This window comes from Planococcus citri, chromosome 1 (assembly GCF_950023065.1).
Source record: "Planococcus citri chromosome 1, ihPlaCitr1.1, whole genome shotgun sequence".
Classification (NCBI taxonomy): Eukaryota; Metazoa; Arthropoda; class Insecta; order Hemiptera; family Pseudococcidae; genus Planococcus; species Planococcus citri.
The window spans coordinates 39,089,405-39,103,117 of NC_088677.1; the positions used below are offsets into that span (position 1 = coordinate 39,089,405).

Sequence of the window (13,713 nt, forward strand, 5' to 3'; positions counted from 1 at the left end):
CCTAAAACAACGAAAATTTGGCATCAGCGAGTTCCTTTTTGAAGCTCGTAATTAGGGGAAGTTCTAGTAATTTGGAACATAATGATAATTCGACTCCATAAGACCCCTTGACGTGATATAATAAAATTTTTTTCTTCTTTTTGATACCTATTTCCACCAAATTTCATGCAATTTGAACAATTTTTGTTCAACTTATATGCTCATGCAAATAATGTGTAACCTTGCTTTTTTTGTTTTTTTTTTTTTTGTAACAGAACTCGTGATTTTTTTTTGAAATGAGTTCTTGAGATTACGTTAAGAATTGTATCAGGATTACGGAAATCCAAAAAATTTAATTCGAAGTCCACTTTTCCGTCTTCAGTCAATTTTTAATCAAGAGTAGGTGAAACAGGAACAGGAACACTTAATCTTTTTTCTGAACTTAAATTTGGGACTTTGGAAAAATCCTAAAAGTATCCATATCAATTTTCAATTTTAAACACCTACGACGAAATTTCGATTTATTCGTCGTTCTCGTGTAATAAAGTAGCTTTATGTATAGATAAGTATATGTTTTTAGGTAATACGAGATGAAATTTTACGAAAATTAAAAAAATCATCCCATCATACTCAACTCTCATAAAAGAAAACTAAGTCTATTATAATATGAGAAGAATTTTTTGCAGCATTGTTCGTTGCATAATAAGTACATAGGGCCATAGTCATAAGTGTACCGATCAATGATAATTTACTCACTCCTTTTGCGCATTTGTCAATGCAAAATGAAAATGTTCCATTATAAATTCGTAGTTGCGCTCCAAATAATTTGAAAAATTTAATATTAACACGAGTATTTGGAATTTACTTTTGAAAAACTTTTAATTCTCTTTTCATATGCAAAAATGGCAGACCTTCTTTCGAATCATTTTCGAAAATAATCGAAATATTTCCAAAGTAATTTTTCGCCGAGCTTATGATTAAATAGAACGACAATGATTTCCACAAAATGAATCAAACTTTTCACAGACTAGGTTAAGAAATAAGAATTTTTGCGCGAATAAATATTTATGACTGTCGTGTCATCTCGAATTTAAATGTAGCTCGCGAGAATGTTCAATCGTACACAGACACACTCATAATCTTGATATACGGAGAGGATTATACGGAATACGAATTAATTAAAGGAAAAGGAAAACGATGGAATATAATATGTTCCATACCATTCTTAAAGTCATAAATTGCTACAAAATGGCTTTTCATTACGAGTTACTGGAGGACATTTCTAACAAAAAATTGTTTTATTATGCGATAATGAAAGGGACCTAATTACGAGTATCTACTACGCTGAAAGTCTCCAGCAAACCAAATGTGTAGTAAAAGATTATACATTATTACGCGCTTTGGAGCGTGAAATAGGCATCGTCTCGCTGTGGATTTTTTACATTTTATTTACGTAAGTATTGATTTTCTTCAGTACAGATCATTATTGGGCGAAAAATCAGGTAGAACTTTTCCTACAGAAACTTAAATTGATCATTTGATAAAAATTGTTATAAAAATTGCACAACTTTTATCCTACACTCTTCTGTGTTCTAAATGTACGAGCATAAAATATCTAGGTATTACATTAAAAAGTCGATGAATCATCTAAAAAAAATCAACGAATTCGGAGAAAGAAAGGAATTTTTTAAAGTGGCTATCTACTTGAAATTTTCATAATTTTTTTACCAGTAGGTACCTATGTAATACAAATTTGTAAATTTAAAATACTTTCGGTTTTTGACAAGTAGATAAATCTTTCAAAAGCTTCAGCTTGCCTTTTTTTTTTTTTGAAGAAAGAGTAGGTCGGATCGTTACTTTTGACTTCACCCAACCTGTTCTGGGGAAAATAACCCAGTTTCAAATTATGGCACATATTTGAGATTCTATGTCCTAGGCCATTTACATCAAAACCAAGACCATTTTTAGCGTTCTACTGAGTGGTTGAAAACGTAAAAATTTATAAATCGCCAACTTTTGGATAAATTAGTGTTTAGAAAATTTTTTCTTATCAAACATTTCGCATTAATCATGTTAAAACACGGACAGATATGTACTTATCGTTTCTAAAACTGGGGAAATATTACGGAAAGTAGTCGTGCCATTTTTTTTTGCTCATTATTGCCAGCTTCAAAAAATTGAGAAAAATAGTCAAGAACATATTACAAAATGTTTCCAGTATTTTGAAATTGGCAATAATAACCAAAAAAATTGGCACTACTAGACTCAAAAATATTTCTCCAGTTTCAGAAATGATCGGTATATTTCTATGTTTTGGCCAAATCAATGTCTGCTCAAGTACATAGGTACCTACCTATAATAAAAAAAACCATACTAATATACTATGGACATCAACCATTCGATCTCGTCCAAGCGAAGCTTCCCGGGTGGGATAAGAATATAATTTTTTTTAAATCAAGTACCTAGGTAGTGAATTACTTTTCTTGGTAGCAACTTTTTCGGAATCACGGGATAATTTCAAGTGAAAAAATTTGGTGAAAGAAAAATTCAAAACTTTTTTAATGGCATTTCTTCAAAATATTTCAATGTTCGTATCTTTATCCCAAATAATAATTAACAAAAATTTACGTTGTTTTTTTTTCACAATGGTGCTACACCGCAATTTTAAAAATGAATCTGATGAATTTCATTTAAACAATAACGATGTTTACAGGTCTGGTACCGGTACGTCATTTATAAATACCGGTACCGGTACCACCTATGTACGTACATGAACATTTTATCTTGTTTGGGTTAGAAAATTTTACTAAGCTGTTATTAGAAGATAGGAAAAGTCACCTGTTTAATTAATTCAACCATTGCGTTCAGAAATAAAATCATTTCCGCAGCTGATAAGCTTAATCGGGATATTTTAAGGGTGGCAAAATTTGGCCACGTGCATGTTTAGTAAACTCGAATAAAAAACATTTACGGTGCCTAATTTCAGGTCATAAGCACAAGCTTAGAAAAATTTGAAGTGATATCGTCAAATACATTTACTTTTCTGTAGTAGGTAGGTATATATTAATTTCGTCAACTGGAATTTTTCATGCACGAAAATGACCCAGTATGTCAAATTATCGCCGAGTACTAAATGGTAGGTGATGCTTCCTACACGAAAGTAGTAGAAAAAAATGATAAGTAAGTAATTAAAAAATTCAATGTTTCAATTTTTAACCATATCTCTCATTCATCGTACCTACAATAAAACAAAAGCGTCCGTCTTATTAGCTCACATGCTATCACATGCACTCGAATACCTACCTATTATGTCAACGATGGTATGAATTTTTTAAGCAGTTTATTTTGTCGTCTCTCGTAATAACCGTTATACATATGTACTACGAGTATACTTATAAAATAACTCACACCATTTTTTAACACGCTGTTGTTGGTGATGGAAGGAATCGGGAATGGAAAATTCACCGGCGAAACGCATCATTCAGAGTATGGAAATCGATGATGACACACCGAAAGAGGTAATATCTATTTTAAAAATTTCAACCTTCATTCCATCGCGGTGTGTTGTATTTTGTACGGATATTAGAACACGCAGGCATAATCAATAAAAAGATAAGGTCTGATAAATTAACCACGTATGCTAATATTATAACGGCAGACGACTACAACGTCACACATTGTGCTAGTTATAATAATTGATGTACAGTACTTCTACTTTGTATCATTTTACGGGCCAAGATAGTATAGCAAGTTAGCAACCTATTCTATACGCAAGATACTGCGAAAATTTCTGCTCCTAAAGGAAGTGTACATCACACCCGAGTCATATGCAATAATAGCGAATAACTTTTCAATTTATAGCGATTATGGCAGCGGTAGCATAAGGAAACTTTCAAGTGCCAATGCTGTGAAGACGACGACGATGAGGACGAGATATTCTTAACTGTTGAAATAACTTTTCGTAGTGTTCGGGCTCGGGCAAAACTTAATTATAAAGTTTTTATTAAACGTAGGATCTGAAATCGAAGTTTTTATTCTGTCTTGTTAGGGTTTTCACTGGTGGTAATCTGACAACACCCGTTTCACACCATTTTTTTCCTGCTTCTTTTTTTTCATACAAATAAATATCCGTCGGGAATCTCACCACATAACTGAGGAAGAAATAAGTATAACCATAGCGGTACATTGTAAATCTATTAACACCCGTGTTTATAACTTATTGCGGATTAAGAAATACACCATAACCACCACCACGAGTGTTTAATTCGAACAATTACACGTACCATCATATTACATACAGTATGCATGTACCTACCTAACTACCTACACCAGAGCGCAGGAAGTAACTGAAAATTTTCATCTTTTTGTTGTTGAAAGAAAAATCCTTTTAGTTGCGCCTGTTTCGAATTACTTTATAGTGATTTTAATTCACGAGGGGCAGGAGGAGGGAAGGAACAAACATCAAATTGATATCATTTCTCTCCAAAAATGAAAATTAGTCTAAAGTGGAGAAGATAAATTCATTCGTGGGAGTTGCCACCCTCGCTTCACCCCAGTAATAAACCCCGCATTCGTCGAGATCAGGTTTTTGCTCCCTTGTTGAATAATACACTCTTTTGCTCAGCTTTTTCGAATGCTTAAAAAATTTAAAATTGACTTCCAGCGCTAATTAAATAGCAAACTTACTCCTACCCTTCCATTAGAATTTAAGAACTGAAAACAACGTGTAGTTTTGATTAAATGCAATTATACCTACGTTCTGTTCAGATTATTCCTTCCCGTCCTAACAATTTTTCAATGTTATTGAATAGGTATTTATGTTTTTTTTTAAAATTGGAAAAACTTGGGAAGTGGCTATCGATGAGAATAGTGGACTTGGAAATTTTGCTCAAAAAATTTCTAGTAGAATATGTTTAAGGAGACACTCTGCGCCTGTATGAAATAAAAAAAGTACCTAGCATTTTGTATTCTCCTTAATTTTATGTAGGTACTGAGAAAATTCATACTAGTATTACACGTATGATATAACCAAAATTGAAAGATTTATTTGACAAATAAGGAGCGAACAACCCCCGTTAAAGATACCAATACCGATACGTACCAAATGTACACGATTTTTTTCTTTCAACTTATCATCAGTCATTTAAAATTTTCAACAAATATTTGTACGAATGCCAGAAAGTTTACTCGTGAGATACTCCGCCACCTCCTCTAAAAGTAAACAACTCTCCAAAGAACATTTTCCGCCCTGAAATTTTAAAAACAGTTGCTCATCTCATTCATTATTTCTAAATACAAACGAAATACTTTTCTTTTTTCTTTATCCGGACATTTCTCATTCCTAGTTTAATATCACACTCACCTCAGCTCTTCAAACAGTACAAAAATCATTCAACAAAATTCAAGCTATGTGAAGTTGCACGCGAAATTACGCTTTTGGCAATTGCTTCTGGTTATTGACACGTAAACCTACGCAGGTCTTGCATTTGATCGGTTTATCATTTGATACGCTTATACCTATTCGTCATTCTATACACTTCATTCAATTTGTGCAATAATACATATGTACTATCGCTGGGAAAGCACATTTCTTCTTACAGGTTTCATAGAATAGATGTACTGTACTGCTAATGTGTATATTCTGATTCAAATATGTCGTACAAAAATTCTTCTAATTCGAATCTATACACATCGAATTCGTTTCGTAAAAACGAATTTTTCGAATAATAAATCACGTTGAGCTTAGAATTTTCCACACTGTGATACGGAAAATGGAAGTCAATTGTACTTAATATGTATGTAGGTAGATGTACATCTAGATGTTCAATACATGCAGTTACATGGGTCGAATTCATATTCTTTTATGTTAATTATAATCGAATATCTCAATTTTAATTTGAAATACAAATTTAAGAAAATGTGGAAAATTTAGTACCTCGGTACCTAATACCCAGGGAAAATTCTCAACCAAGTAAGTAGAAAATAGAAACTGCTTTACGCACCTACTGGGAATTAAGTGCTTATTTTTTCTACAAATACAACGCTAAATTTCCACGAATCCAATTTGCAATTGAGTATTCTTCCAAGTTTTAACGATATTACAATTCAATTTTTTGTTAAACTCGCACTAAATGTACAACCATCGATAAAACAATGTAATTATAAACACCCCACAAAACAAATACATACTATGTAATATAAAATCGATCGCCAGTCGTAAAGTAAGTAAATGAAAAGAATTACGAATTATGCCATTCAACCAAAAAAATTAATATGGGTATGATTTTTATTATTCTTGAAAATTCTCAAACAATACTCAAATACGATTAATGGAAGATATTGATAATCGATCAATTGATTGAATTACATTTTGTCTAATAGGGAATAAATACATATAAGAGAAGATAAATCATTCGCAACCAAAATTGAATAAATTGAAATCTAGAATATGCTAGAACAACTCTCACAAAAGCCCCCATCACTGTAATGGCGACTTTTAAATTTGTCTGGAATAAAAAATATGAAACTCGATCAAAAAATTAACTCATTTTAATTGATACATGACTAAAAAAAATTTTTTTTTAAATCTCCTATTCCATGTACGTTTAAAAATTAATAATCGCATTATACATAAGTACGTGAAAATTAACAAGATAGGGCGTGAATTAGTGCAATTAGCAAGCTGTGATCAAAATCTGTTGACAAATAAGTAATAATAATTCGATATTAAAACTGCACTGCATATTGAAATTAATTTTCATCACTTGAAATTAGGTAAAACAAAAGTCAATTATGCGGAGATGATTTTATAACTTGATTAAAATGTTAATAGAATATTAAATTAAAACTACATTTTTATCAAACCAAAAAATAAATAAATACCAACAAATCGAAAATTTCAACAAACTTAAAAATAATTAAATTTTAAATTCCGTTAGGTATATTAACACAGATTCCAAGCAAAACGTTTTTCAAACTACCAAACCTCTTTCCACATAAACACAAGTTTTTCAATTCACACGTAAGTTTTACCGCAATTTTAGCACATATTGAATATAAACACAATAGAATTTCACTTACGAACAAATATTAAATTGGACAATACACTCGGAGATAGTGGGACGGATTGTTAAATACTAAATTATTTTCTATAGCTTAGATTAACTATCAAAATCCAATTCTTTTTCAATATCTGGTAAAAGTACAACGTTAAATGCACACGTAAATCAAAATGCCGAAACGAACGAAAACTGTACATTATTTATTCATAATAATAACTTCCTTACGTTATGTCAACATTGATACGTTAAAATTACTACATCGCTGCGAAAAACAAAGAAGTACGAGTAAAAAAAGCTGCGCTAAAGTTTCTTTTCTGATTGATTCATTACATATGTATGAACACATTTTTTAATAATACAATATCGCGCATAATTTTATCTCCGTACGTCTCTCTCTCTACACTCTTCAAAGATCATCTTCTATCACGAAGAGCTGAGAAAGTTATTAATCGGACGATTCCAGATTTATAAGTAGATCATTCGATTACAAAAACTGAATACAATCGTTGTTGATTTACTTATTCATCGTAAGTTTTTCGAAATAATCGAGAAATTTCCAGAAATTTATCAAACGCAAAAAATCACCGGGAAAATGAATTCTTCGAAATTTTCGAACAAGTTCAAACAATCGCATCAGCTTGAAATCGGCTCTTTTGTATGAAGCCGCTAATTGAGCAAGAATTATAACTAAACATTATTAGAATGAAAAAGATATGGGCTATGCGTTTGAGAAACTGAACTATCTAATTCTCTTGAAAAAAGTGGTAATTGGGTCAAACAATGCAACAGTTCTGAATTGCATAATATAATAGGTAGTCATTTTACAAAAATTTCAGTTTTTGTGTCGTAGGTTAAAATATAAAAACACGTTTCACGATAGCATCTACACAAAATAAATGAAAAAACAAGAGTAAAAAGTAGCAAAATTTAAAAATTGAACGATTCAATTCTCGGAGTTCAGTAATTCGCTTTATGATTTAAAAGAATTTGTACGTGGTAACATATCTATTATTGGAAATATTAACCTGACTTTAATAATTCGAATTATTCCAAACGTGACAGTAAACTTCTAACAAGTACTTTTCTGATAGACTATATGTACATTAGAAGAAATTCAAATTTGAATTCTTCACCGGCAATGAGAACAAACGAACTCAAATTACACTTGACTAAAAACAATTATTCAAGAAAATCATTAAAAAGATACGTACTTATAGTACGAGAATGGATGTAACTATGATGATAAAAATGAAAATGAATTGTAATATAGTGAAAACCAATACGTACACCGCCACTAACTACGCTAAGGAAACGAAGAGAATTTATAAAATATATCGAGTTCTGATAAATTAACGTGATACGTGAAACCGAAAGAAAAACTGATTTACCTAATTATATGTATTAGGGCAATTTCACCTCATCAGCTATCTAACTTCTCGTTAGTATTATTTGAGCATTTTTTTTTTTTTTTGTAATTTGAAAAATGAATTTTTCTGATGAATATAATATATTGATTTACAATACCATCACACTGGAATAAAATACTTTGATCAGTTTGATCATTCATCTAAAATACGATACATATTAGGTAATTAAAACGTTGAAGATGAAATCATAGTGATATTTATTCACGAAAAAATGAGACAGATAACTCATAACATTTTTCAATTGATTAGGTAAGTAGCGTTTGCTGAAGTCAAATGGCAAAACAAATAATAATTTCTCAGACAGGAAAGGAAACCAAAAAATTTAAACTGCCCACATCCAACACCATACTTCAACCCTCCCCCCCCCCCAACCAACAATACTATACTTAATGCTTAGTTCTTCACTGACGAACAGATTAAATCACTCTAGCTTTTTTTTTATCACAACCAGCTATTAGGCTGATCGCTAGACATGTTTCGTGATTAAACGTATCGATTAAATCACCTGAAAAATTCCGGCAAAGGTTTCACAAGCCCTTCTGTGTAAGCGTAGTGTACACAGCTGCACATAAATCGATACTGACTCTGTGAAATAATGTAAAATGTGTTTTAATATGCGAAGAAAGAGAACTTTGCTACGATAGATCACCATCGTATTTTCAATTTTTTTTGCACGTCTCGATTTTTTTGCAAACAACATTACTTAAAGAAAGAAATAAAGTAAAAGTTGTACTCACAGGAGTTTGAATCATCATCACCCGTTGATCTCTCATTTGCCTAAGGGTATCTAATGGATAAACTGGTTCATTAGCTTCCATAAGGCAAATCACCGTCTCCATTAAAATCAAAACACCCGTACGTTAGATACCAATCAAACTATGTACAGAGGTTGGCTAGATCATTACTGCTCAAGCCCAAAACCTGTTGATATCATTCAATACTCCATGATCAGGCCATGCCAAGTACGGGATTTGAGCAATCTCACAAGATTCGCCGTTCTGGAATGCAAAAATTCCAACATCAACATACCTATAAATGAATGACTCATCTACATAATTAAATTCTTTAAAAGACGAGACTCTAAAACTGTCATGAAAAATTACAAAAAGCAATTTCAGCAATCTCGGTCGAGTATCGTCCTCCAACTGCATAATTTAATTAGGAGCTACTTTCAGTCACTGACTCATCGAAGAAACCAACGTACTTTTATATCCCATAGTACGAATACGCAAAATACAAAACTACTGGTTGGATTGATATAAATTCTTCTTTCGTTGTTTTCAGACGAAGAGTCGGTCCTAGTTTTAATCTTTCTGAAACGGGCAACCAGTATTTTGCGAATTTTGAACGTCCACTCTCCATTAGCGTGATAATCATAACGATTAAGGTATTTTGTACTTCCAAAATCATTTGCCAGAAATCGTTGATTGTATTTTGCAACGGACCTGTGTTCAAATACATACGTGTAATAATTATTAGTGTTTGTTTTCACAGTCTCAATTGAAATAATTTATGCAACAAAAATACAAATGACAAACCTTGAGGAGCGATGTATCGATTAATTATATGTACCTGATCCCGGGATTCCCATATTAACGTAATCAGCATTTATATAATCACCGTCTTGACCGTTCTTTAATACCAAACGTGTAGCATCATCTACGATAAAAAGTTGATTTAAATTAAACTCGAAACATTCAATAAATTTTTAATCTAAACTTACAAGCAGAAATATTGCGATATCTATTTTTACCTATTCATATTTTTACATTTTTCCGACTCATCACAACTCATTTCGGGCTTTTTAATTGATACAATTGTTCGAACTACACCAGCAAAGATCTACTCGCCCAGCCATTGACCAGTAAAAGCACTGACTGCTCCAGCGTTCCAGCTTCTCTTTGCATCTCAGATAAAGGTGACTCAAGTACATATTGATATGGAGTCTCTTCTTGACCATCGGGCTCGCACATAACTAATCGACATACATACAAAGATAATGATGGTTATTTGTTAGCACAACTATACTTACAATAAGTGATAAAATTTTACATCTCAAAGAACAATAACGAAAACCCAGTCCGTTGGGCAAAGAAAACGCAAATCGTGGATACATGGATTTGAATACGTAATTCGTGATCAATAGCAGACACAATACTAAGTTTAAGCTTTACTTTAATAATCTAAACATACGAACATTAGTATTAATACGGAAGAATTGATGTAATTCGAAATATGTCATAGTACTACTACGATTTTGAATTTATATGCCACATTAAATATAACATATTAATTTTGAATGACTGATTACAACTGATTACATCAATCCGCGCCTTATAATTTAATTGACATTAATATTCAATAAAATAATGCAACGAGGAAACTCGGAAGATATACGAGCCACTAATTTGTTAAAATTTTTTCTAACTCGAAATTTAACCAATAAAGCCAAGTAGGACAATCCGAAGAGTTGACACTTACTGAGTTCATTCTGCTCTTTGTTGCGGATAATTTCACCACTTGATAACGTTCGAGACCACTGACACTACATTCATTGATCATCAGCACCTTTATTAGTTAAAAACAAGATTATTTCTAAAATGAAAGCAAAAATGTGCACGTAATAAAACCTTGGTTTTACGTTTACTTGAGATCCACCTCGTTTAATTTTGGGTAACAGCGGTCTGCTGGAGTATTTGGAGCGACTCTTGACATCAGAATTTCCATATTCAAATCTAATGCACCCTTGACGTTGAAACCGAATCTACCAGGACGATCAGGCGTAAGTTTAATATACACAATGTTTTCTTCCACCTGAAACGAAACAATAGGAATTGAAGCATTTTTCGATGCATGATGCTTTAATGAGACAGTGCACAATAAAATTTTCAGCATGAATAATTCGTGTTTCTAACCTGAGGAAATGGGTTTTCGTAATTAGGAGTATTATATAGGCTACCCGGATCACGATGACTTCTTTCGGTTAAAGAATCGGCGGTATCATCATCAACATAACTTTTACTGTTTGAGATGGTAAAATGGGAGAAAACGCAGCAGTTTTGTTCTCTCGTAAGTACCATTTTGACGATATAAGAATCAACCTCCAGGATAAATTGAAAACGCAATAAGCACTATAATTTTCTGGTTCACCGATTCATCTAATAACATAAGAAAAAATGCACACTTGTCAGAAGAATGCGGAAATGAAGTTTAATACCCCAAGTCTGTGGAGAATTTCTCAAATTTTTGTTAGTAGACATGGTATCTAATGTATTCTTCTGTATCCACTCGGATCATACGTAAAATTCAAGTTTGAAATAGAAACATCCTACTCGAGCTTGCTTTATAACGACACGGTGTAAAGAACTAGCTATTTCTTAGCCATTTCTATCCACATTAAAATAATCATTAACGCTATTCTCACAAACAGAACAGTGCAGTGCCGTGAGATGGATATTAGTCAGTGAACTGTAAACCACGGTAGGTAATCTTTCTCGATCAATCCCAAATGTTGGAAAACACATTCAAGAACACTTCCACTTTTCATGAATTCTTTACAAAATCAGAAAAAATCAATAACTTACGTCCAACTGAAACGAATATGAGTATCATCCAGAAATACAGCAGTTATATTTCGTGTTTGTAAGCGGCCTCTATCACAAGCCAGCTCAGAAGCTCTTATATTATGAGTTCCACTGAAGCCATCGAATGTTCCACAATGTACACTTCGCGTACATTCTACTAAAATCTTCCTCGCCCTAAAAATGATACATACCATGTTTAGTTTAAAAAACTTCGCATCGGAATATGAAAGAAAGCAATTATTGATAGCTGTGTAACACAACGATCTATCAGCCCCAATAGTGAGGTAAAATCGTGATGTTTTGCTGACTTTTCAACAAATTTTTTCATAACTTTTTAGACAAAATCATGATAAAAGAAACGAGATGCATGAGAATTATTACAACTTACCTTTACCTTTAAGTTAAAATTCTGTGATACCAAAGTGTTACGAATTGCATCGTATTTCGGTGTTTGTTCAAAAGGAAATTGTCGAGAAAAATGCTCACCAGAGCTTGGAGTTCGGAAATGAAAAATGAAATCATAAAATGAACAGAATGAACTGCTGATAAGATAAGTGCTTAACTTGCTTAACTGTTTACGCTTTACGAATTAGCGTAGGTAACTAAAATGAAAAAACTTTACGTGCATAAACATCTTAGCATACTTTGCATAGTAGCAATAACTTTGCATTATTTGCATCAATTTTTGCATCCATGATCCAATCCAGCATCCAGCTGATCCAGCGAATACTTATCAATTTTTTTTTCATTTTCGTTGGTGATAATTATAGACAGTGTAGAGGAAGACGAAAATCTAGCACTTTCAGAAACGTCAGTAACGACGTCGCCGCCTTATAGAGAGCGCTCGCGGCGAAATGCGCGTTACTCTCTCGCAACATTATAGGGAGTTTTATATGAAACACACATTGTACACGATCAATTTTTTCATTTTTTTATGCTAAAAAATTTTTTAGGACAATTTTTTTTTGAAATAAATGATTTTTAATGTTTTTTAAATTCCTTTTACATAAATATGAGCCATGAAATCGGAAAATTGAAACATCAGAGGTAATTATTTTTACAATATAGTAATATAGAAATAAATGCTCGTAAGAATAAATAATAATAAGTGTAAAATGATCGATCAAATTATTATTTTATATTTTTTGATTTTTTTCATCGTAATAGAGAAATAAATAAATTCAGTTTCTCATTTCTTACCTTTTTTTCCTACTGATAGACATGTGCGCCGCCGATTTCACGCCGGCGCGCCGCCGCCGATAATTTAAATTTTGACGCGCCGATGTCTTATCGGCGTGAAACGGCGCGGAAAATGGTCTTTAAAAATTATCTTAGAGCCCTTAAAACCCCACATTTTGGTACTAATGTCGAATTTTTAAAAAATTTTCAATTCTCTCCTTTTAGGTTTTTAGATTTTTGGTCAAATAGTGATCAAAAACTTCCAAGTTGAAAATGGGGCCCTCAAAAACATCCATTACCAAATTTTCTCTTTTTTTTAGGCAAAACTAAAACTATGGTGTACGCCGTACGCCATGTTCACGCCGCCGCGCCGCCGTCAATTTAGAATCGGCGTGAAATTCGGCGCACGCCGTTAAAACGCCGCCGCGCTGATAAAAATTGACCTCACGCCGCCGCCGTGCAATTTCCTAACGGCGCACATGT

General features: G+C 32.6%; 1 protein-coding gene and 1 long non-coding RNA gene across 3 annotated transcripts; one reads left to right on the top strand and one right to left on the bottom strand.

Annotated features, from left to right (window-relative positions):
- Positions 1-9,752: 9,752 nt before the first annotated feature.
- On the top strand, positions 9,753-10,706 carry LOC135831849 (uncharacterized). The gene is made up of 2 exons (XR_010556230.1): positions 9,753-9,854; positions 9,962-10,706. It is a non-coding gene; the product is annotated as an uncharacterized LOC135831849 (long non-coding RNA).
- On the bottom strand, positions 10,272-13,008 carry LOC135831848 (tyrosine-protein phosphatase 1-like). 2 transcript variants are annotated; one of them, XM_065344663.1, is made up of 6 exons: positions 12,440-13,004; positions 12,052-12,225; positions 11,383-11,625; positions 11,126-11,281; positions 10,949-11,035; positions 10,272-10,442 (listed from the first exon to the last, which is right to left on the bottom strand). In XM_065344663.1, exons 3-6 carry the CDS (start codon positions 11,545-11,547, stop codon positions 10,272-10,274), a joined length of 579 nt encoding a protein of 192 aa, XP_065200735.1. In that variant the 5' UTR covers positions 11,548-11,625; positions 12,052-12,225; positions 12,440-13,004. The 2 variants fall into 2 exon arrangements, 1 of the variants encoding a protein (XP_065200735.1); XR_010556229.1 differs by having other exon boundaries at positions 10,302-10,442; positions 11,115-11,281; positions 12,440-13,008.
- Between the last annotated feature and the right edge of the window lie 705 nt (positions 13,009-13,713).

What these genes read in the sequence shown, in the direction of transcription:
- LOC135831848 (XM_065344663.1), bottom strand. Translation starts at nt 11,547, where the DNA reads ATGGTACTTACGAGAGAACAAAACTGCTGCGTTTTCTCCCATTTTACC. An exon ending in GTTACCCAAAATTAAACGAG is followed by an intron (nt 11,036 to 11,125) that starts GTGGATCTCAAG and finishes TAACTAATAAAG; the next exon opens with GTGCTGATGATCAATGAATG. An exon ending in CAAAGAGCAGAATGAACTCA is followed by an intron (nt 10,443 to 10,948) that starts GTAAGTGTCAAC and finishes TATGTCGATTAG; the next exon opens with TTATGTGCGAGCCCGATGGT.